This window comes from Vicia villosa, linkage group LG3 (assembly GCF_029867415.1).
Source record: "Vicia villosa cultivar HV-30 ecotype Madison, WI linkage group LG3, Vvil1.0, whole genome shotgun sequence".
NCBI classification, from domain to species: Eukaryota; Viridiplantae; Streptophyta; class Magnoliopsida; order Fabales; family Fabaceae; genus Vicia; species Vicia villosa.
In genome coordinates this window covers 26,203,549-26,224,085 of record NC_081182.1, presented here as the reverse complement: position 1 = coordinate 26,224,085, position 20,537 = coordinate 26,203,549, and the positions used below count along the sequence as shown (strand labels likewise).

General features: G+C 36.1%; 3 protein-coding genes across 6 annotated transcripts; all 3 read right to left on the bottom strand.

The window, feature by feature from the left end:
- Positions 1 to 157: 157 nt before the first annotated feature.
- On the bottom strand, positions 158 to 7,131 carry LOC131660732 (aminopeptidase M1-like). The gene is made up of 19 exons (XM_058930033.1): positions 6,762 to 7,131; positions 6,534 to 6,679; positions 6,305 to 6,407; positions 5,912 to 6,098; positions 5,726 to 5,819; positions 4,636 to 4,789; positions 4,401 to 4,505; positions 4,149 to 4,265; positions 3,853 to 3,966; positions 2,686 to 2,868; positions 2,289 to 2,574; positions 2,084 to 2,205; positions 1,907 to 2,004; positions 1,644 to 1,821; positions 1,444 to 1,558; positions 1,298 to 1,365; positions 1,126 to 1,200; positions 652 to 729; positions 158 to 551 (listed from the first exon to the last, which is right to left on the bottom strand). The coding sequence occupies exons 1-19, from the start codon at positions 6,975 to 6,977 to the stop codon at positions 366 to 368; spliced, it is 2,625 nt and encodes an 874-aa protein (XP_058786016.1). The 5' UTR covers positions 6,978 to 7,131; the 3' UTR covers positions 158 to 365.
- A 4,446-nt stretch (positions 7,132 to 11,577) lies between these two features.
- On the bottom strand, positions 11,578 to 13,895 carry LOC131660737 (uncharacterized). 4 transcript variants are annotated; one of them, XM_058930041.1, is made up of 5 exons: positions 13,288 to 13,895; positions 12,672 to 12,719; positions 12,310 to 12,559; positions 11,919 to 12,196; positions 11,578 to 11,708 (listed from the first exon to the last, which is right to left on the bottom strand). In XM_058930041.1, exons 2-4 carry the CDS (start codon positions 12,692 to 12,694, stop codon positions 12,050 to 12,052), a joined length of 420 nt encoding a protein of 139 aa, XP_058786024.1. In that variant the 5' UTR covers positions 12,695 to 12,719; positions 13,288 to 13,895; the 3' UTR covers positions 11,578 to 11,708; positions 11,919 to 12,049. The 4 variants fall into 4 exon arrangements, with proteins under 4 accessions (XP_058786024.1, XP_058786020.1, XP_058786023.1 ...); XM_058930037.1 differs by having other exon boundaries at positions 12,672 to 13,895; XM_058930040.1 differs by having other exon boundaries at positions 12,316 to 12,559; positions 12,672 to 13,895.
- A 133-nt stretch (positions 13,896 to 14,028) lies between these two features.
- On the bottom strand, positions 14,029 to 20,368 carry LOC131660733 (aminopeptidase M1-like). Its single transcript, XM_058930034.1, has 19 exons — positions 20,097 to 20,368; positions 19,873 to 20,018; positions 19,555 to 19,657; positions 19,246 to 19,432; positions 19,061 to 19,154; positions 18,078 to 18,231; positions 17,842 to 17,946; positions 17,587 to 17,703; positions 17,245 to 17,358; positions 16,594 to 16,776; positions 16,203 to 16,488; positions 15,998 to 16,119; positions 15,824 to 15,921; positions 15,561 to 15,738; positions 15,354 to 15,468; positions 15,212 to 15,279; positions 15,028 to 15,102; positions 14,568 to 14,645; positions 14,029 to 14,429 (listed from the first exon to the last, which is right to left on the bottom strand). Exons 1-19 carry the CDS (start codon positions 20,310 to 20,312, stop codon positions 14,244 to 14,246), a joined length of 2,625 nt encoding a protein of 874 aa, XP_058786017.1. The 5' UTR covers positions 20,313 to 20,368; the 3' UTR covers positions 14,029 to 14,243.
- Between the last annotated feature and the right edge of the window lie 169 nt (positions 20,369 to 20,537).

The window sequence follows — 20,537 nt, the reverse complement described above, 5'->3', positions numbered from 1 at the left end:
TGAGAATGGATTTGATGGCATATTCTTGGCATAATAATTCTGAAACGTTGACAAAATAGAAACACAACAAATGCAGACATGAAAGTGGGTGTTGTGAATGTCCTTGTCATTCTCTTTAATTTGAACAGCAACAAGCATTATTGAAATACAAGAAATCTAAGCAATAAGCATTATCAATCATTACCGTTCATTAGCAAAATTTGAACACATGAAGTATAATTAACCATAATTTATAGATCAGCAGGTTTCAGGGCCTTCGAAAGACACATCATTTCACAGAAAGTCACATAATGTAGAAAGGCGAGTCATAAGACCATATCCATTATTATTATATGAAACTACACATCAAACAAGGGAAGCAGGGTTTAGTATTTCCTGTACGCCAACTCCTTTATAACATCAGCAAGACCCTTTTCATTCTGAACACTCTGAACCCAGTTTGCATTTATATTAACTCGCTCGAGGCTCTGCTTTAAAGTTCTAACGATGGCGGGCATGGGATGGCTATCAAAGAATGCTTCTACTTCCTTCGCCTTCTCAAGGGAAGCAAACTGCACCAACAGAAAACAGAAAAAACAACAGAATTAGTGGGTGTCAAGCTTGCTAAGAAACCAATGGAAAAAGCAAATAGAAAAAGGGTGGGAGACAAACCGGTGAAACAGTTGCACTGACAAAGCGAGTTATTAAAAATCCAGAACCATAAGTTTTTGAGATTTGTTCCCAATTTTCCTGTAAAATTAAACAGTGAGACAGATAGAAAGGAAGAATGGTTAACAGATAATAAACAATATAAAACAATATAATCTCCATCAGTTTTTTCTCTTCAATATCAAAGCACAGCAAGGAGTAAATCTAAGCATGCTCTCTAAGTTTAGAGATAAACTATGACAAATAACAGGAAATTTTGGCAACGAATTTAAGGAAGTATTTGAACGCTAGTTCTACGATCAAGCTTATTCCTAATAGCAACAACGAAACAAAACTTTATCCAATGATCAATTTCCTAAACCTTAAACGGAATCTAACAGTGATAAATGAAACCAAAAAATATAGTACACTTCAGTTCTATTGGATGTATTTCACACTCCAAATGACTACTGCAGTGTTGTGATGTATTATTCATACCTTAAGCCATGCCCAGGCCACATCTCTTCCTTCCAGATTGACACCAAGTCCAAAAACAGCATCCTGACTTCGGACCTTGTACACGCATGACAGCATATCAATCTCCAAACTAATAATGGTGATAAGCCAACTAATGTATTATGACTTCAAATAATATCTTAAAATTATATACCTCCGAAGATAACATAAAGTTAAGAACTTCAAGAATTAGGTCTGGGTCAGATGAAGAAGACAGCGAGCCTACAAGCATGCATAGACAATATTAGTATCTAGACCTAGAAATACAATGTTATGCCGTCACTGAAAATATTTCATTACCCAGAATACGTGTTTTCTCCTGACTTAGGTCAGTTTCTCTGTATACTTTCAGAAGTGATTCATAACCCGACCGGTTAGATTTGGTTGCCCGTTTCATTATAGCCACATAAACTGCCTGCCAACATTAAAAAAGGTCATCAAAAGAAAAATACATTAGAAGATTCCACGCATTCAAAATTTCAAATGATGATGCAGCCAACCCTTCTTATATCAGGTGGAAGAAGTGGAGTGTTTCTGTCTTTTAAGAAAGCCTGGAATCGCCTGCTTGCTTCATCCAGTGTCAGATCATGTCCAAGTTCAGCAAGGGAAGTCAAAATTTCTCCTCTCAACAACGCGTCATCATGAGTATCTCCAGGTTTAGGATCCCAACCAAGCCTCCTGCAAAGCAATATAAACAGAAATGTTGTAACAGAAATACTCTAATTCCTAAAAAATCATTAACTGCCATAAAAAACCAACTTACTCTGCAGAGTACTGGAGAACATTAATTGAAAACTGTTTGAAATAATCTAGTAAGTCTGGAACTGCATCAGCTGCAATACGTTGAACTTTATCACTTATCTGTAAAACAAGAGAGCTGAAATTAGATTCAATAAATGACCTATGTAACTAATGAGCAATATTAGGAAGATAGCATTACTGATATCAGGTTAGAGAGCACAGTATAATCATCTTCCTCCCTATAAGATCCCATCAAGTTAAGCAAGGAGGTCAATGATTCTTTGCGAGCCATAGAAAGTGCATATGTGTCATCCAAAATTCCTGTCAAAATAGTAACTCACAAATTATCAGTATTTTCCTCTTCTACCATTGGAACTAAATTGTCAAGAGATTATCTAATTTACCAAACCGGTCTGATGGAGATAATAATTTTTTCTCTATTGCATATCTAAGTTTAGCAGCAAGCAGCTCATCATATTTCACCCTGTAGAAACCAGCCTGCTCCACATTAAGTTTAATCCAAGATTTGTTGTCTTCGGCAATCGGGGAACCGAGTAACTCTTTAACGTCGCGTGTTTCAGATTTTGTTTGGAAGAGGAAATTTTTGCGGACGTCATATGAGCCAAAGCATAGCGTTATTGGAACAATCCATTGGCCTTCCCCTTGAGCACCACTTGACAAGAATTGTGTCTGCCAATAAACATACGAGAATCCCAAGTTACAATACAAAACACATGAAGGGTTTTCTCCCTGAAAATGATCACGACTAGGAACTAATGAAAAGGTTGGATGCAATGGTACCTGATCAAACTCCAAATTCTGATTATTGACTTTAACAGATACAACAGGATATCCTTGCTGCTTAGTCCATGTGGTCATTAACTTATTCACAGGTTCACCAGATCCTTCTTCAAGTGCAGCCCATAGATCCTCAGTCTTAGCATTTGAACAAGCATGCCTTTTTATATATGAAGCTAGTGACCTCTGATTACATAAAAATGCAATGTTTAGAACTTAAATCACAAAAAGTGCAATATATCACTCGGCTTGGCCAAATTCTAGTTTATGCATAATTTAGTACTATACGCAAATTCTAGTACATCTGCATATGAGTCATTGAATACATAAAAGATGCCCTACCAACTACACTGCAATGTACGTAGTCAACCCACTCCATGGATAGTGAAAAATCAAAGTTGAGAGAAAAAACTGGCAACATTATTTTACTTATGCTGTGAATAGCGATTCTCCCTAGTTTTTTTCATTTAAATATGCTTGGATCTCAACCCCAAAAGCTAGCTCAAAGATTATACACCCAACAGCCCGAGAACCTAAAAAATGTGGGACTTTAAACAAACTCCAATACCACAACTACGGAACTACCAACTTCAACACCCACCCTCATACTTAGCTTGGGCCTAGGTCAAATGCCCACGTTGCAGTCCTTAACTCGGCTTTGATATCATGTTAAATATGCTTGGATCTCAACCCCAAAAGCTAGATCAAATTGTGAGGTTTCTGTCACATATTTATACACCCAATAGCCCGGGAACTTAAGCAATGTGGGACTTAACAAACTCCAACATCACAACTACTAACTTCACCACTTTCTAAATGCCGCTATGGTTGAAATAAATTGTTCATATTTAGTTGCCATTTTCAAAGTTCAATGCAACAGTAATTATTATTTTGTCAAAAATACATTACACTTAACAATTTATCACAGAGAAATAAGTGGAATGAGATAATACATTGTTGAAGGTATTATAAAGAAATCCATAAAAAAATAACAAAACTTACTGATTTTCTTGGTATGTATAAAAAAAACCCTTAAAAAAACAACTAAAAGGAACAAAGGGAGTATAATTTATAATCCCCATATGAGCAGCTCACTGTTGGTTCTATTCCATAAAAAAATTGGCATTGAAAATATGGTTTTTTGGAAGAGGTAAGAGGCTAAGTACCAACCTGAAAGCTTTCAGCACCAAGGTAGCTTTGCAGCATCCGAATAACAGATGCACCTTTTCTATAGCTTATTGCATCAAATATCTCATCAATCTCGCGAGCATGATTTATCTCCACCTACAAAAATAGTTTACGAAGATTAAAAGACAGACAATTATGTATACAATTAATAATATAATCAATGGTATATAATGCATTGCATAAAAATTAATCAGTGTGAAATTCCAGATCAGATAAAGTGAGCCAAATCCCTTATTAGGGGCAGACTGAATCCATGAAAAACTGAGACTAGAGATTACCTCAATTGGGTGGGATCCGGCAAGCCCGTCCAGTCTAAGACCCGCCTCACATTCATGGAGAAATTGAGACCATATCTTCCACTCAGGAAACAAGCCATCAGCTGCTAAATAACTCACCTGACCACACCAAAAGAAGAAGCAAGAGCAAAAGAAAACTGCTAATTAGTTATAGATAAAATATAAAAATTAAAAAGCAGCAAAAATAACAAGACTCTGTAACAGTAATAATATGATGTGAGCCACAAAACTTACCCATGTTGCAAAACCCTCATTCAGCCATAAATGGGTCCACCACTCCATTGTAACAAGATTGCCAAACCATTGATGTGCTAGCTCATGAGCTACAACAATTGCAACCTTAAAAGCAACCAAAGAATGTAAGAAATATTTTCTATCCTCCAGTTATTAATAAAAAAACTGGTTTCGAATTTGGGATTAGAGAAATTAAGCCACCAAGACAGAAATAATTTTCCGAAAAGAAAACTACCCTCTGTTTGTTGGCAGCAGCAGAATGCTGATCATCATAGAGTAAAGCAGTCTCCCGGTATGTAACCAAACCATAATTCTCCATGGCTCCAGCAGCAAAATCAGGTATTGCAATCATATCCAATTTTGGCAAGGTGTAAGGAGTGTCAAAGTAACTGTTGATTATCACAGTTAATTGATTAATGAATGATAGATAATATGAGCAAATGAAATGAAGATTAACATATATAACCCACCATTATCCACTAGCAAACCTAATATATAAAGGATGGCAATGTCATATGGTAGTAGAAACACTATATATAAACAACCACAAAAAGTTTTGAGGGATGTATAAAGAAGGTCTACTTAATAAGGATTTTTCCTATTAATATTAGGGCTGTAAGTCTATGGGGGGGGGGGGGGGGGGGGGGGGGGGGGGGGGGGGGGGTGGATAGTGGTACTTTTGAATCCAAATGTACCAAGAAAGGATGTTGCGTGCCATAAACTTGTAATGAGAGGATTTAAAACCAAACTGTCCCTGGAATCTGACAGGGGCTTGGGTACTATGGGGTGCCCAAGTCCCACGTTGGGTAGTATGAGATGCGTAGTAGAGTATTTAAGTGGCTTGATTGGCTCTTTCCCCTTGATAGCTAGCTTTTAAATGAGGGTTCTCTCAATGCTTGGATACATATCGTTTGGTATCAGAGCTGATTGTTGGTGACTCAGAAAAGGCTACCTACAGTGGGGCTGACTCAGAAAGGCCAATTAAAGTGTTGTAGAGTGCAGCAATTGGGACATGAGCTCTCAGGGGTGGTGGTGGTGGTGGTATGATAGGGACTCGGCTACTAGACAAGTAGTATGGGATACTTGGTGGAGTATTTAAGTGGCTCAGCATCTCCCATCTGCCTGTTACTAAGTCTTGTTTCAATTTTTTCTCTTCTTTTCAGGTTACACTTCTTTTGTAAAGTAGTTGTCACTTGAGACCCCCAAAAAAAATATTTTTTCAAGTTTTTACGCGACAAGTTTTATGAATGGAATTGAAAATAAATAAAGTCCAGAATTTTTTGTGAAAAATTCCTGCCATAGAAACAAAGGATTGTAATGCTTACTCCTTGTATAGTCCCAAAGTTTTCACAGCAACATCAAGTGCAAATTTCCCTTGGTTCGCCTTGCCAACTTGACAATACACTCGAACTTTGACCCCTATAGAGATGTTGAATTCAAGAACAAAAGGGAAAGTCAGAACTTAAAAATAAGGGCAATAACTAAAATGTGCATAGCAAACATGACTTTACCATCAGGAGTATGATCTTCCACATAATCAAACAAACCAACAACAACAGCAACCAAATATGTCGACATGATTGGTGATTCTTGATATGAAACAGTTTTGAGATTGTTATCAATTTTTTCTTCAACAATTGGCATGTTGGAGAGAGCAACAAGGTCGGAAGGCACATCCAATGTGATCTTGAAAGTGGCCTGCAATATTAATTAAACACAATGAATAGTTGGCCAAACCTCAAGGCATTAGTCATTAGATACAGTAGCTAGAATGTTCCAGTCTAACCACCAAAGCAATGAACCAAAAAGAAACCTATTATTTGAATATTTTCTAGTGTCCTACTCTTGCATGTGTTTAACAAAAGGTCAATTAAAAAGGGAGAAGGAGGGAAATAGATATAAACCTTGCAAGCAGGCTCATCCCAACAAGGAAAGCATCTTCTGGCATCAGCTGGTTCAAACTGTGTAACTGCCATATTCCTCTTCTCACCATTATGCTCATATTTGCTGCATATGCACATATATAAGCATGTCCATATGATATATAGTTAGCAATAAGACTTCCAAAAAATCCATTTAAAAACCTTTCAACTTGTTAGTGGAACTTTGAAATCAAGCAAAGAAAAGAGTTACCTTCTGTAAAAACCTTTCATTCTATCATTCAATATTCCATCAAACTGAATAGACAATAGACCCAATCCAATAGGAATTTCCTCTGAAAACTCCAAGACGAGTATTTCATCATCTTCAAATAATTGAACTTTTGAAGGTTTGAAAACCTACATAGAGACACTCATCAATCCTAAATCAAATAAATAAAAATTGAGAGTGGACGAAAAAGAGTAGAGAAACGAGAGTTACCTTGGAGGAATGACGGTTGGTGAAGGAAACGGCATCGTTAGCGACGGTGAGTTCAGCGGCATTGAGAACGATGAAATGAGTAGCGGTTACGATTTCGAGATTGACGGCGACGGAACCGGAGAAACGGCATTCGATGAGGTCAGGTTTAAGCCTAATGTCGTAACGTTTTGGAACGGCGAATTTGGGAAGACGAGGTTGCCCTTTGAACTGATCCATCTTGATTGCGACAGAAACAAACAGAAGAATGAAATTTGTTGGGTTGATGATTCGAATTGATACAAACAACACAGATGGCTTAACTCTTACTACTTGTAGTGATGATGAACTAACCGATACGACGTCGTTGCGTTTGTCTGACTTGCACGAAATGGATCAAGTTAAGTGTATACGTTTGTCTAACGTGTACTCTTGTTCTTAAATGGATTAAGTGTATAATAACGTGTTTACTTGTAGTGAATTTTTTTATTGAAATTTACACATGAATTCAATTTTACATAAAATTATCTAAATAGAAATTATTTTATATTCAACTCAATTTTATCCATGATCAATTTTACGTAATTAATTTATTTAAAATTAATTTTTTTAATCGCAAAATCAAATATACGAATAAATTTATATCTATATAAACATTTGTACTTGTCAAAAAAATATATAGAATACGTGGCACCCATGTGCTGGTATGGATGGCCATATGTCTTAGTGATTTTCAGTGGTGTGGGGTTTGCTCACTATGGGGAGAAATCATGTTTAATGGTGTTTTTGGTTATGGAAGAACGAGTTCACATGGTATTTCGTGTGTATCTCAGTTGTCTTTTCTTATTCTAGAGATGAGGTATTTATAGAGGTTCATGGGCCCATAGTTAGGGTATTTCAGGAAAGATAATCGTCCACATAGTTATAGTATTGATCGTTGAATCTCCACTTCTTAGAAAGACGTGGTTTAGTCTATTGATTTTGGATTCTCTTTGAGCAAGACATGTCTTCTTTTTATAATGGGTTTCCCTAAGCAGACGAGTGAGGATAGCTTATGGCGAGGTTGCCTCACTATGAGCGGTAGAAAGGTGTCGCCCCTTACTGGCGGCCACGATTTCTTCTCCCTTGGTGGATAATTACAAATATATCATTTCACAGTTCATCAAGCACAAGGGCTTGATAAAGAGCGAAGTGATTTAATTGCTTCTCGATCCCTTATGCGAGATTATACATCAAGTCTGTATGATGAGACTCTAAATCTCTCAGGTAGGGTGTCGAGTCTCTCGGGCAAGACATCGGTCTAAACTCTCAAGCAATACCTTTAAGTTAAGTCTCTCGAGGCAGACTTCGATCGAGTCCCTGTTTAAGGAGACTTTAAGTCCCTGAGGCGAGTTTATGTGTTTGAGCTTGTCTAACGAGATCTTAAGCCCCTTAAAGGAGGTGTTGAGGTGAGCCTGTTTGATGAGACTCTAAGTCCTTCAAGTGGTATTATACTTTATGCATGTATGATAAGAGTATAAGCCCTCAGGCAAGGCGTTGAGTCTCTCGGGCAAGACTTCAAGTTAAGTTTCTTAGGCCAGACTTCAATTGAGTCCCTCAAGCGAGACCTTAGACTGGATCATGTCTGAGGAGACTTCAAGTCGTTCAAGCGAGGCGTTGAGGTAAGCATATTCGATGGAACTCTAATTCCTTCAGGCAAGTTTAAATGTTTGAGTATGTCTGACGATACTCTAAGTCTTTCAAGAGAGGCGTTTAGGTGAGCTTGTTTGATGGAACTCTAAGTCCTTCAATCAAGATTATATGTTGAGCATGTAACACTCCATATTTTCACAATTTAATTTAATAATTTTAATTGAATTATGGTGAATTATTTGGAATTATTGAAGATTATGAGGAATTAAGCAATTGGGCTTGAGTTGTGATTAGTAAAGAGGGGGTGCATTGGTAGGCCCTATTACTAATTAAAATAATTTTATTTCATTTTAATAAAATAGAGGGAGTTGTGGAATAGAGAAGATTACAACATTTGGAATAGAGAAACACGTGAAAAGAGAAGAGGAGCAGAGAAGTGCGACAGAGGAAGAGCGAAGAATCAACCTTCAGGTAAGGGGGGACTCTTCCATTTATCTTCTATTATGGGGTTATAGGTAGTAGAATGGAATTGAACATGTTGCTCATGCTAATTGAGTTATGCTTAGGTTGTAGAGGTGTTAGGTTTTGGGATAATTGATTAATAATGTTGTATTGATCATGTGTGGTGTGAATTGGATGATTGAAATGTGTTATAAATGTGTTAATTGTGTTTGTGGTTGCCGTTTGGGTGTTATAATGCATTTGGGTGCGAATTGGTATGGATTCGGGTCGATACGGTGTTGAAAAAAATGGTGTTTTTCTGATACAGCAGCGTAGGAACCGGTTCCTAGGTGGGAGGAACCGAGTTCCAGTAGTAGAAACCAGAAGAGGAGGAATTCTGTTCAGCAGGAACCGGTTCCCATGTAGGTACAACCCGGTTCCTAGTAGTAAAAATCAGAGAGGAGTTTCTGAAGGAATTCAGGAACCAGTTCCCACGTAGGGAGGATCCGGGTTCTGCGTGACTTTTTCTAAAACTTTCTTAACTTTGAAAACTCCTAACATTTAAACCGTAAATCCGGTTTTAGTACCGTTTTGAGCATAGTAAAGTTAATCAAATGATTTACATAATAAAATAGTGTTTTGAGTCGTGACTCGAAATTATTTTGAAACACTCGATTTTAATTAGTTGTGGTGGTTTATGCGTACAGGTATATTAATGAATATTTCACCTGTATGATGTTGTGGTTGTAACTGGTGTTTGTTATACATGTATTGTTGGTATAAAATATGTGTTTTACTATGGTTGAGAAATAGCATGATTGTGTATAGCTATTGATTATTGTAGTTGATGATTATGACATTTGGTTGACTTATGTGGGTGATGAGCATGTGATGGTTGATACATGCATTCATAATCATTGTGTGGCTGATCCTTGACGATGGTGGATCAGTGGTAGATAATTCCCATTGTGTGGAATTAGTGAGTGGGTGTTGTCGTATCCTTGACGATGGTGGATCGGTGAGATGGGTTATCCCAGATTTTGGTACCACATGCATGTAGTTGCATTGCATTAGGCTACTTGTGTTATTATAACATGAATGGAAGATTGTCCAATGTTATAATATGTGTTGATTATGTGTTTGTTGTACTGATTGTGTGGTTGAGAATCTGATCGTAACTGTAATTGGGTGAATAACATGTGATTGATATTTTATCATCTATATCCTATAACATTGGTTAAATGTGAATGAGACTCACCCTTACTGCTGTTATTTTTCAGATTAAGGAATAGATCTTGTACTTGGTGAGGAATAGCTCGTCAAGTAGTTCGTTAGAGTTAGTTGGGTCCGTGTCATGCTCTGGTCGTGTAACACTGGGAACGTCGTTTAGAGTTAATAGTTAAACTCTTTTATTTGGGTGTTTTATTATGGTGGTGTTTTAAAGTCTATGACTTTGGGTGTTGCATTGTTCAGATGTTAAAGATATTTCCGCTGTGTTAACATGATGATCTGAATAATTTTGATTTAACGTTCTCTTTTATGGCATGACATGAGTATTGTTTAATTATATGGAAGTTGTAATGCCCTTTTTCATGTTTTACTCTGATTATTGTTTAATATTTATGCGGGGTATTAGAAGGGTGTTACAGAGCACGTCTGATGTAACTCTAATTCTCTCAGGCAAGGTGTTGAGTCTCTCGGTCAAGACTTCAGTCCAAACCCTCAAGCAAGATTTTTAAGCTAAGTCTCTCGCGCCATACTTTAGTCGAGTCCCTTAGGCGAGACCTTAAGACTAGGTCATGTTTAAGGAGGCCTCAAGTCCCTGAGGTGAGTCGTTTAGGTGAGCATATTTGATTAATTATAAGTCCTTCGAGCGAGTTTACGTGTTTGAGCCTTTTTGACGAGACTCTAAGTTAGCCAGACAAGGTGTTGGATGAGGTAATCCCTCGTGTATAGCCCATTCATACTTCCCTTAAGGGAGCAATGATCTCCCTATGGAAGTCCAACATATTTGCATTGCCTTGAGGAGCGACAATGACCTTTATGTGGATGTCCAGCATATCCGTATTGCTTAAATGGGCGACAAATATCTTAGTGTGGAACTCCGACATACTTAACAATGAAACATAAATGTTCCCCTTGTTCATAAATATTCCAAAGTTCATACATAGGTGGGCGATATGCCCTCTCGAAAATTCATGAATAGTTTAACTATAATAATATATTAAACAGATAGAGTTTCAATTCCTAGGGATGAGTCCTCCATCCAATACATTCTTGTTAATATGCTTCATGTGGAAGCTCCTGAAATATACTATATAGTCCTTCCCAGTTAGGTTGCAACCTTCCCTACTATGAAGACAAAATCAGTTGCCTCAACACTAGGTCACCCTGTTATATTTTCCATATCATTTACGGAAGAATTGCTGAACTGAAATAATTTGAATTTTTCCAACATTTATTATGGTTTTAACGCTTCTGTAGATATACTTACGGAAAGAACAATTCTTTTTTAAAAAAAGTGCTTCTGAAGATGCATCTACAGAAGCTGAGGGCATTATTAAAATTTCAGCAGATACTTCAGATATTCTCTAATAATTGTTATTATATATATATATATATATATATATATATATATATATATATATATATATATATATATATATATATATATATATATATATATATATATATATATATATATATATATATATATATATATATATATATATATATATATATATATATATATATATATTTATATATATGCAAAAGCCCGTAAAAAGTAGAGCAGGGCAGAGGAGTCATAGTTGAGGTTGCGGGCCTAAAACCTTACTTCACCCCGCATAAAAGTGCGAGCGAAGCGGACAATGTCAGCAGACACTTCACCTTTTAAGCCTAAAAAAACATAAAATTGTGTTAATTCACATGCCCGTATAAACCCGCAAAAAAAATACATAACGAACATTAGAATGTGAGAGTCTAAATCCTTGATATGTCCCGCACAAAAGAGCCGGCAGAATGATATGCTCAACGGACCGGACCCGTTTTGTCACTCAAAATATTATTATAAAAGATATTACTAAAAGATTTAACAAAACATCTTACATTTATCAACTCCAAATGTCCTTCTATTTTCCTTTTCTCTACAACCTGACATACAAAATTGCTTCCTCTAATCTGTATATGCAATGAAGCTTATCTCCAGCTTTCAGCTTTTTGAATTTAGCAAAAGAATATCATCCTTTTCCAAGATACATTTCCATATTTGACTTGTTTGATTTGATTATCTTACATGGAAGATGCTCACCCGTGTCAAAATCCCGAATAAGAGACGAAGTAATGTCGGGACGGAGAACCTTATGTACCGCTTCAGCTCGGAAATGCTGCACGATCGCATTTAGTCAGTGAATATAATTGATAATGCCACACTATCACATAAGAGAAATAGTTTCATGTAGTATTTTAATTGACACAATCAGTTAAGGATATTCATTACAAATACTTGGTTGCCTCTCTTCCCAGACTTGCTGATTTCTTTCAACCAAGAGAACTCTTTCGGCAACCCTCCAACACTGTTATTCGCATTGGAAGGTTCCCCAGCTTCTCTTTCCTTTTTGACTTCTTTCAGTAAAACATTAATCTCAGGAAACAAAACTTCTGCTGGAGCATGCTCAGTAACATCACGTGGTTCTTCCTTAATGTTTGCAAGCATCCCGTAAAGTTGATCAGTGTTGAGAGGCACAAATCTGTATAGAAAAAACTATCGGGTATGAGTATAAAACTGTTTTAAACAATTACATGCAACCTTATAACAAACCGACCGATAAATTGATTTTGATATCATAATATGTAACTTACCCTTTCAAGATTGGAAATGACATCTTCACATTTTTTCTTTGTTGTTTCCTAATAAACCAGACCGATACAATGGTTAAAAGACCTGGTTTTGCTTTGTCTTCAAATATATAAAAATATTTGTATGCAAGGTTGTAAGTCTCTTTCATTTAAGATTCTCTTTCTCATCGAAAATGGTCTTCCGCTAACAAATAAACAAACCTGTTTTTCAAAAATCATTAACATCTACCACTTTTCAAAACCATTTTCATCTGCCACTTTTCAAAAACATATCCATTGCATCATGGAAAAGGCTTCAAAAGGGTTGGAGCTGTAATGTATCTAATCATGCTGTAACTCTGTATTCACTATTGCTACACTGGCACACTTTGAGCAGCGATTAACACAGTATGTACACAATTTTGACATCACTGACCATGGTAAATGTTTTGCTTATGTCGGTTTGACCAAAAATGAAATCGCATACATTCTGCCTTTCCATTGCAGACCTTAGAATTGATTCCACCTCAACAAAAACATTTCCGGCAGTTGTTTAGACTATATTTAACAGAGTAAAATTTGGTACTAAAATCAAATAATTAAAATTACCTAACACAACAAAATGGAATTTGACACTAACCTTGAGTTGTTTCTTGATTAAAAAAACCTTATCAAACTCAAATTCTTTCATTGTCCTTCCAAACTTAACTCAAATTCTATCTGATTCAGCTGATACAGGTTCATAATTTCTTCTTCTCTGAATTCTACAAAACACATGAATTCTCCAAGAACTCATCAACTAGTCTTTGCTTCTGCCTCAGTTTCCGAACCTCTCATGCATAAAACAAAACAAAATCAACAACATTTATTTCACATATTTAATTCAACAAACACCACATCAGTGTCATTGTTTCATGTTTTGCAATGGAATAAAAGTGGATGAAAATGACTAATGAACAGACTTACCAAGAGTTGTCATTAAACTCAGCTACTTTATTGCTGCATCAAATAATAAAGATACCCATAAAATACAGATTTGATTTATTTTCCTTTCTAGAAATAAATGACTGAAACATACAAGGGAAAAAGTTCAACGAAACACCTAGAATTTTATCTCATTTCCATAAGCATGACTCGCAGATTCAGATGATATTAGTACACACTAGTAGGACCATTCTTGGCTACAATAATGCTGATCTATGAACATGACATTTTTGGTGAATGAGCTGTGGATTTGATAGCATTTTTAGCATATTGATTCTGAAATTTTGACAAAATAGAAACGCAAAATAAATGCAGACGTGAAAGTGGGGGTTGTGAATTTCCTTGCCATTCTCTTTAATTTGAAGAGTAACAAGCATTATTTGGAATACAAGAAATCTAAGCATTATCAATCATTACCGTTCTCACTAGATTAGTATAAATCTCACGGTTATAATAAATGCGTTATTCAGAAAATGGTCCACCTTAAACAGACTATCATATCAAGTTCAACCGAAGAAATTCAACTATTATTACTTAATTAGTTTCTGGGCCTTTGAAAGACACGGCCATTATTATTAAGTGAAACTATATTCAAACAAGGGTAAACAGGGCCTAGTATTTCCTGTAAGCCAACTCCTTTATAACATCAGCAAGGCCCTTTTCATTCTGAACATTCTGAACCCAATTTGCATTTATATTAACTCGCTCGAGGCTCTGCGTTAAAGTTCTAACAATGGCAGGCATAGGATGGCTATCGAAGAATTCCTCCACTTCCTTCGCCTTCTCAAGGGAAGCAAACTACGCCAACAGAAAACAGAAAAGAAATGGAATTATTATTGAGCATTCTATTACTATAATGCAACACCAGAATTAGGGGATGTCAAGCATGCTAAGAAAAACATTGGAAAAAGCATAGAGAAAAGGCAGAAGACAGACCGGTGAGACAATTGCACTGACATAGTTAGTTAATAAATATCCAGAACCATAAGTTTTTGAGATGTTGTCCCAATTTTCCTGTACAAAAATAAAGAACAGTAAGGACATGAATATAGAAAGGAAGTGCAGTTACCAGAAAGCAAACATCATAATCTCTATCAAATTTTTCTCTTCAATATCAAAGCGCAGTGTAAATCATATCATGCTTAGAGATAAACTATGACAGATGTAAAGAAATCTTGGCAAAGGATTTAAGGAGGTATTTATACTCTAGTTCTATGATCAAGTTTTCTCATGATAGCAACAACGAAATTAAACTTTTTCTAATGATTAATTCCTAAACCTTAAAAGGAATTTAACAGTGAGAAAAGTAAACCAAAATATGCAGTACACTTCATTTCTAATCAAGGTTTTTCACACTCCAAATGACTACTGCAGTACTGTGATGTGATAATTATACCTTAAGCCATGACCAAGCCACATCTCTTCCTTCCCGACTGACACGGAGTCCATAAACAGCATCCTGACTCCGGACCTTGTACACTCATGAACACATATCAATTTCCAAACTAATAATGATAATATGACATCATTTGAACATGATTATGTATTATGAGTTCAAATAATATCTTAAAATTACATACCTCCGAAGATAACATAAAGTTAAGAGCTTCAAGAATTAGGTCTGGATCAGATGAAGAAGACAGCGAGCCTACAAGCATAGAAAATATTAGTATCTAGACCAAGAAATACCATGTTATGCACTCACTGAAGATATTTCTTTACCCAAAATACGGGTTTTCTCCTGACTTAAGTCAGTTTCTCTGTATACTTCCAGAAGTGATTCATAACCCGACCGATTAGATTTGGTTGTCCGTCTCATTACAGCCACATAAACTGTCTGCCAACATTAATAAAAGTCATCAAAAGAAGAATACATAAGAAAATCTCACGCGTTCAAAATTTCAAATGATGCTGCAGCGAACAGCGAACCTTTCTTATATCAGGAGGAAGAAGCGGGGTATTTCTGTCTTCTAAGAAAGCCTGAAATCGCTGGCTTGCTTCATCCAGTGTCAGATCATGTCCAAATTCAGCAAGGGAAGTCAAAATTTTTCCTCTCAACAACGCATCATCATGAGTTTCTCCTGGTTTAGGATCCCAACCAAGCCTCCTGCAAAGCAATATAAACAGGAATGTTGTAGCAGAAATACTCTTATTCCTAAAAAAATCATTAACTGCAATAAAAACCAACTTACTCTGCAGAGAACTGAAGAAGGTTAATGGAAAACTGTTTGAAATAATCTAGTAAGTCCGGAACTGCATCAGCTGCAATACGTTGAACTTTTTGACTTATCTATAAAACAAGAGAATTGAAATTAGATCCAATAAATAACCTATTAACTATCGCAATATTGGGAAGATAGCATTACAGATATCAGGTTAGAGAGCACAGTATAATCATCCTCCTCCCTATAAGCTGCCATCAAGTTAAGCAAGGAGGTCAATGATTCTTTGCGAGCCATACAAAGTGCAAATGTATCATCCAAAACTCCTGTCAAAGTAGTAACTCACAAGTTATCAGTATTTTCCTCTTCTACCATTGGAACTAAATTGCCAAGAGATTATCTAATTTACCAAACCGGTCTGATGGAGATAATAATTTTTTCTCTATTGCATATCTAAGTTTAGCAGCAAGCAACTCATCATATTTCACCCTGTAGAAACCAGCCTGCTCCACATTAAGTTTAATCCAAGATTTGCCGTCTTCGGATATGGGGGAACCGAGTAACTCTTTAACGTCACGCGTTTCAGATTTTGTTTGGAAGAGGAAATTTTTGCAGACGTCATATGAGCCAAAGCATAGTGTTATTGGAACAATCCATTGGCCTTCCCCTTGAGCACCACTTGTCAAGAATTGTGACTGCCAATAAACATACAAGGCTCTCAAGTTACAATAAAAAGAAAGGGTTTTCTCTCAAAAATAATCACGAAAAGGAACTTATGAAAAGGTTGGATGCAATGGTACCTGATCAAACTCCAAATTCTGATTATTGACTTTAACAGATACAACAGGATATCCTTGTTGCTTAGTCCATGTGGTCATTAACTTATTCACAGGTTCACCAGATCCTTCCTCAAGTGCAGCCCATAAATCCTCAGTCTTAGCATTTGAATAAGCGTGCTTCTTTATATAAGAAGCTAGTGACCTCTGGTTATGTAAAAAAGCAATGTGTGGAATTTAATCACAAAAAGTGTGATATATAACTTGGCTTGGCCATATTCTAGTTTAGGCATCATCTAAAATTATACGCAAATTCTGGTACATCTACATATGAATCATTGAATGCATAAAATATGCCTTGCCAACTACTCTGTGCAACCTACCTAGTCAACCCACTCCATTCAAATTGAAAAATCTAAAATCTGGCAACAATGTTTTACTTATGCTGTGAATAGATATACTCCGGTTCCTTTCTAAATGTCGCTTTTGTAGAAAAGGAACAAAATTTATTGATTTGCTTGGTACGTGTAAAAAAACCTTAAAACAACTAAAAAGAACAAAGCGATTATAATTTATCATCCCCATGTGAGCAGTTCACTGTGGGTTCTCATTCCATAAAATTTGGCATTGAAAATAAAGTTTTATATGTAAGTGGTAAGAAGGCCAAGTATCAACCTGAAAGCTTTCAGCACCAAGATAGCTTTGCAGCATCCTAATAACAGATGCACCTTTGCAATAGCTTATTGCATCAAATATCTCATCAATCTCGCTAGCATGATTTATCTCTACCTGCAAAAATAGTTTGCGAAGATTAAAATAGACAGACAATATGATTAACTTTCAAATTGTTTATTTCCTTTAATTCAATAGATATAAAATTAATATTATAATCAATGGTATATAATGCGTTGCATGCAAAATTAATCTGCGTGAAATTCCAGATCAGATACTTATAAAGTGAGTCAAATCCCTTATTAGGGGCAGACAGAACCCATGAAAACTGAGACTAAACATTACCTCAATTGGGTGGGATCCGGCAAGCCCATCCAGTCTAAGACCCCCCTTAGATTCATCAAGAAATTGAGACCATATTTTCCACTCAGGAAACAAGCCATCAACTGCTAAATAACTCACCTGACCACACCAAAAGAAGGCGACGTAAGAGCAAAAGAAAACTGCTAGTTGGTTATAGATGAAATATAAAAATTAAAAAGCACCAAGAATAACAAGACTTTGTAATGGTAATAATATGATGTGAGTAACAAAACTTACCCAAGTTGCAAAACCCTCATTCAGCCATAAATGGGTCCACCACTCCATTGTAACAAGATTGCCAAACCATTGATGTGCTAGTTCATGAGCTACGGTAATTGCAACCTTAAGAGCAACCAAAGAATGTAAGAAATATTTTCTATCCTTCGGATATTAATAAAAATAACTGGATTTAAATTTGAAATTGGGGAACTCAAGTCACCGAGACAAAAACAATTTTTTGAAAAGAACATTACCGACTGTTTGTTAGCGGCAGCAGAATGCTGATCATCATAGAGTAAAGCATTATCCCGGTATGTAACCAAACCATAATTCTCCATGGCTCCAGCAGCAAAATCAGGTATTGCAATCATGTCCACTTTTGGCAAGGTGTAAGGAGTGTCGAAGTAACTGTTGAATATCACAGTTAATTAACTAATGAATGATAGTAATACGAGCAGATGAAATGAAGACTAACATATATATAACCCACCATTATCCACTTGCAAACCTATTATATGAAGGGTGGCAATGTCATATGGAAGTAGAAAAAGACTTTATATAAACAACCACAAAAAAGTTTGACGGATGTATAAAGGTCTACAAAATAAGGATTTTTCCCGTTAATATAAGAGCTGTTAGTTTTTGGAAGGAAAACATACCAAGAAAGGATAGAAAACCAAACTGTCCCTGGAAACCGATAGGGACTTGGGTATTATGGGGTGCCCAAGACCCAAGTTGAGTAGTATGAGATGCTTAGCAGAGCATTTAAGTGGCTTGATTGGCTCTTTACCCTTGATTTTAAGGTAGGGTTCCCCCAATGCTTGGATTCATATCACTTGGTATTAGTGCTTATTGTCTGTGGCTCGGAAAGGGCTACCAAAAGTAGGACTGACTAGTAAAGGTCAGTTAAAGTATTGTAGAGTGCAGCAACCGGGATGTGAGCTCTTAGGGGTTTGGGTTGGGTATTATTGGGGTACCTAAGTCTTAGACAAGTAGTATGGGATGCTTGGTGGGGTATTTAAGTGGCTTGGCATCTCTCATCTGCCTGTTACTAGATCTTGTTTCAATTTTTTCTATTCTTTAGTATAGTAGTTGTCAGTTGAGACCCCAAAAAATATATAATTTTTCATGTTTTTCCACGACAAGGTTGATTAATGGAATTGAAAATAAATAAAGTCCAGAAATTTTTGTGCTATATTCCCAACAGAGTAAAAAAAAAAAGGATTGTAATGCTTACTCCTTGTAAAGTCCCAAAGATTTCACAGCAACATCAAGTGCAAATTTCCCTTGGTTTGTTTTGCCGACTTGACAATACACTCGGACTTTGACCCCTGTAGAGATGTCGAATTCAAGAACAAAAGGGAAAGTCAGAAGTAAAAAAAAGGGCAATAACTAAAATATGCGCAGCAAACATGACTTTACCATCGGGAGTATGATCTTCCACGTAATCAAACAAACCAACGACGATAGCAACCAAATATGTTGACATGATTGGTGATTCTTGATATGAAACAGTTTTGAGATTGTTATCAATTTTTTCTTCAGCAACTGGCATGTTGGAGAGAGCAACAAGGTCGGAAGGCACATCCAATGTAATCTTGAAAGTAGCCTGCAATATTAATCACAATGAATAGTTGGTCAAACCTCAAGGCATTCATCATTAGATACAATAGCCATGACTATTTTCTAGTTGTGTGCTTAACAAAAGGTCAATTAAAAATGGAAAAGGACCTTGCAAGCAGGCTCATCCCAACAAGGAAAGCATCTTCTGGCATCAGCTGCTTCAAACTGTGTAACTGCCATATTCCTCTTCTCACCGTTGTGCTCATATTTGCTGCGTATATATAAGCATGTCCATATGATATATAGTAACCAATAGAACTATCAAACAATCAATTTAAAAACCAGTAAAATCCCAACTTTTTAAGTTCAGTCCTTATGTAAATTCGATTCAGTGATCAATCCCGAAAATCATTTTGCTTTCAACTTGTTAGTGGAACTTTGAAATCAAGCAATGAAAAGCTTAAAAAAAGAAAGAAAAAGAGTTACCTTCTGTAAAAACCTTTCATTCTATCATTCAATATTCCATCAAACTGAATAGACAATAGACCCAATCCAATAGGAATTTCCTCTGAAAACTCCAAGACGAGAATTTCATCATCTTCAAATAATTCAACTTTTGAAGGTTTGAAAACCTACATGCACATTTATCAATCCTAAATCATAAAAACTCAAGTTAGTAGGGATCGAGAGTTGACAAAAAAGAGTAGTACCTTAGAGGAATGACGGTTGGTGAACGAAACGGCATCGTTAGCGACGGTGAGTTCAGCGGCATTGAGAACGATGAAATGAGTAGCGGTTACGATTTCGAGATTGACGGCGACGGAACCGGAGAAACGGCACTCGATGAGGTCGGGTTTAAGCTTAATATCGTAACGTTTTGGAACAGCGAAATTAGGAAGACGAGCCTGTCCTTTGAATTCATCCATGATTGATAATTCGAAATGACAAAAAACAATTTGGCTAGTTATATAGATTGTTCTAACTGTCACACTTTTCAAATTATTTGGAATCAGTTGTACTTCACACTTTATTTCATTTTAATTTAATCAATTTTGTTTTTAAAGTAATAAAGTATAAAGTATAAAGTATGAAATCAAAAACAATTAAAGACAATTTTGTGAAATTGTTACATTTATTTTTTTATTCATTAA

Bases quoted from the DNA above. Each gene is read 5' to 3' on its own strand.
- LOC131660732 (XM_058930033.1), bottom strand. From the start codon at position 6,977: ATGGATCAGTTCAAAGGGCAACCTCGTCTTCCCAAATTCGCCGTTCCA. The intron at 1,559-1,643 runs GTTGGCTGCATC...TAATGTTGGCAG, and splicing joins TTCCACCTGATATAAGAAGG to GCAGTTTATGTGGCTATAAT. The intron at 1,366-1,443 runs GTAATGAAATAT...GCATGCTTGTAG, and splicing joins GGAGAAAACACGTATTCTGG to GCTCGCTGTCTTCTTCATCT.
- LOC131660737 (XM_058930037.1), bottom strand. From the start codon at position 12,817: ATGAAAGAGACTTACAACCTTGCATACAAATATTTTTATATATTTGAA. The intron at 12,560-12,671 runs GTAAGTTACATA...TTTTCTATACAG, and splicing joins TCATTTCCAATCTTGAAAGG to ATTTGTGCCTCTCAACACTG. The intron at 12,197-12,309 runs GTAATGAATATC...GCGATCGTGCAG, and splicing joins AGAGAGGCAACCAAGTATTT to CATTTCCGAGCTGAAGCGGT.
- LOC131660733 (XM_058930034.1), bottom strand. From the start codon at position 20,312: ATGGATGAATTCAAAGGACAGGCTCGTCTTCCTAATTTCGCTGTTCCA. The intron at 17,704-17,841 runs GTAAGTTTTGTT...TGGTGTGGTCAG, and splicing joins ATGAGGGTTTTGCAACTTGG to GTGAGTTATTTAGCAGTTGA. The intron at 15,922-15,997 runs GTAATGCTATCT...CTTGTTTTATAG, and splicing joins TGCTCTCTAACCTGATATCT to ATAAGTCAAAAAGTTCAACG.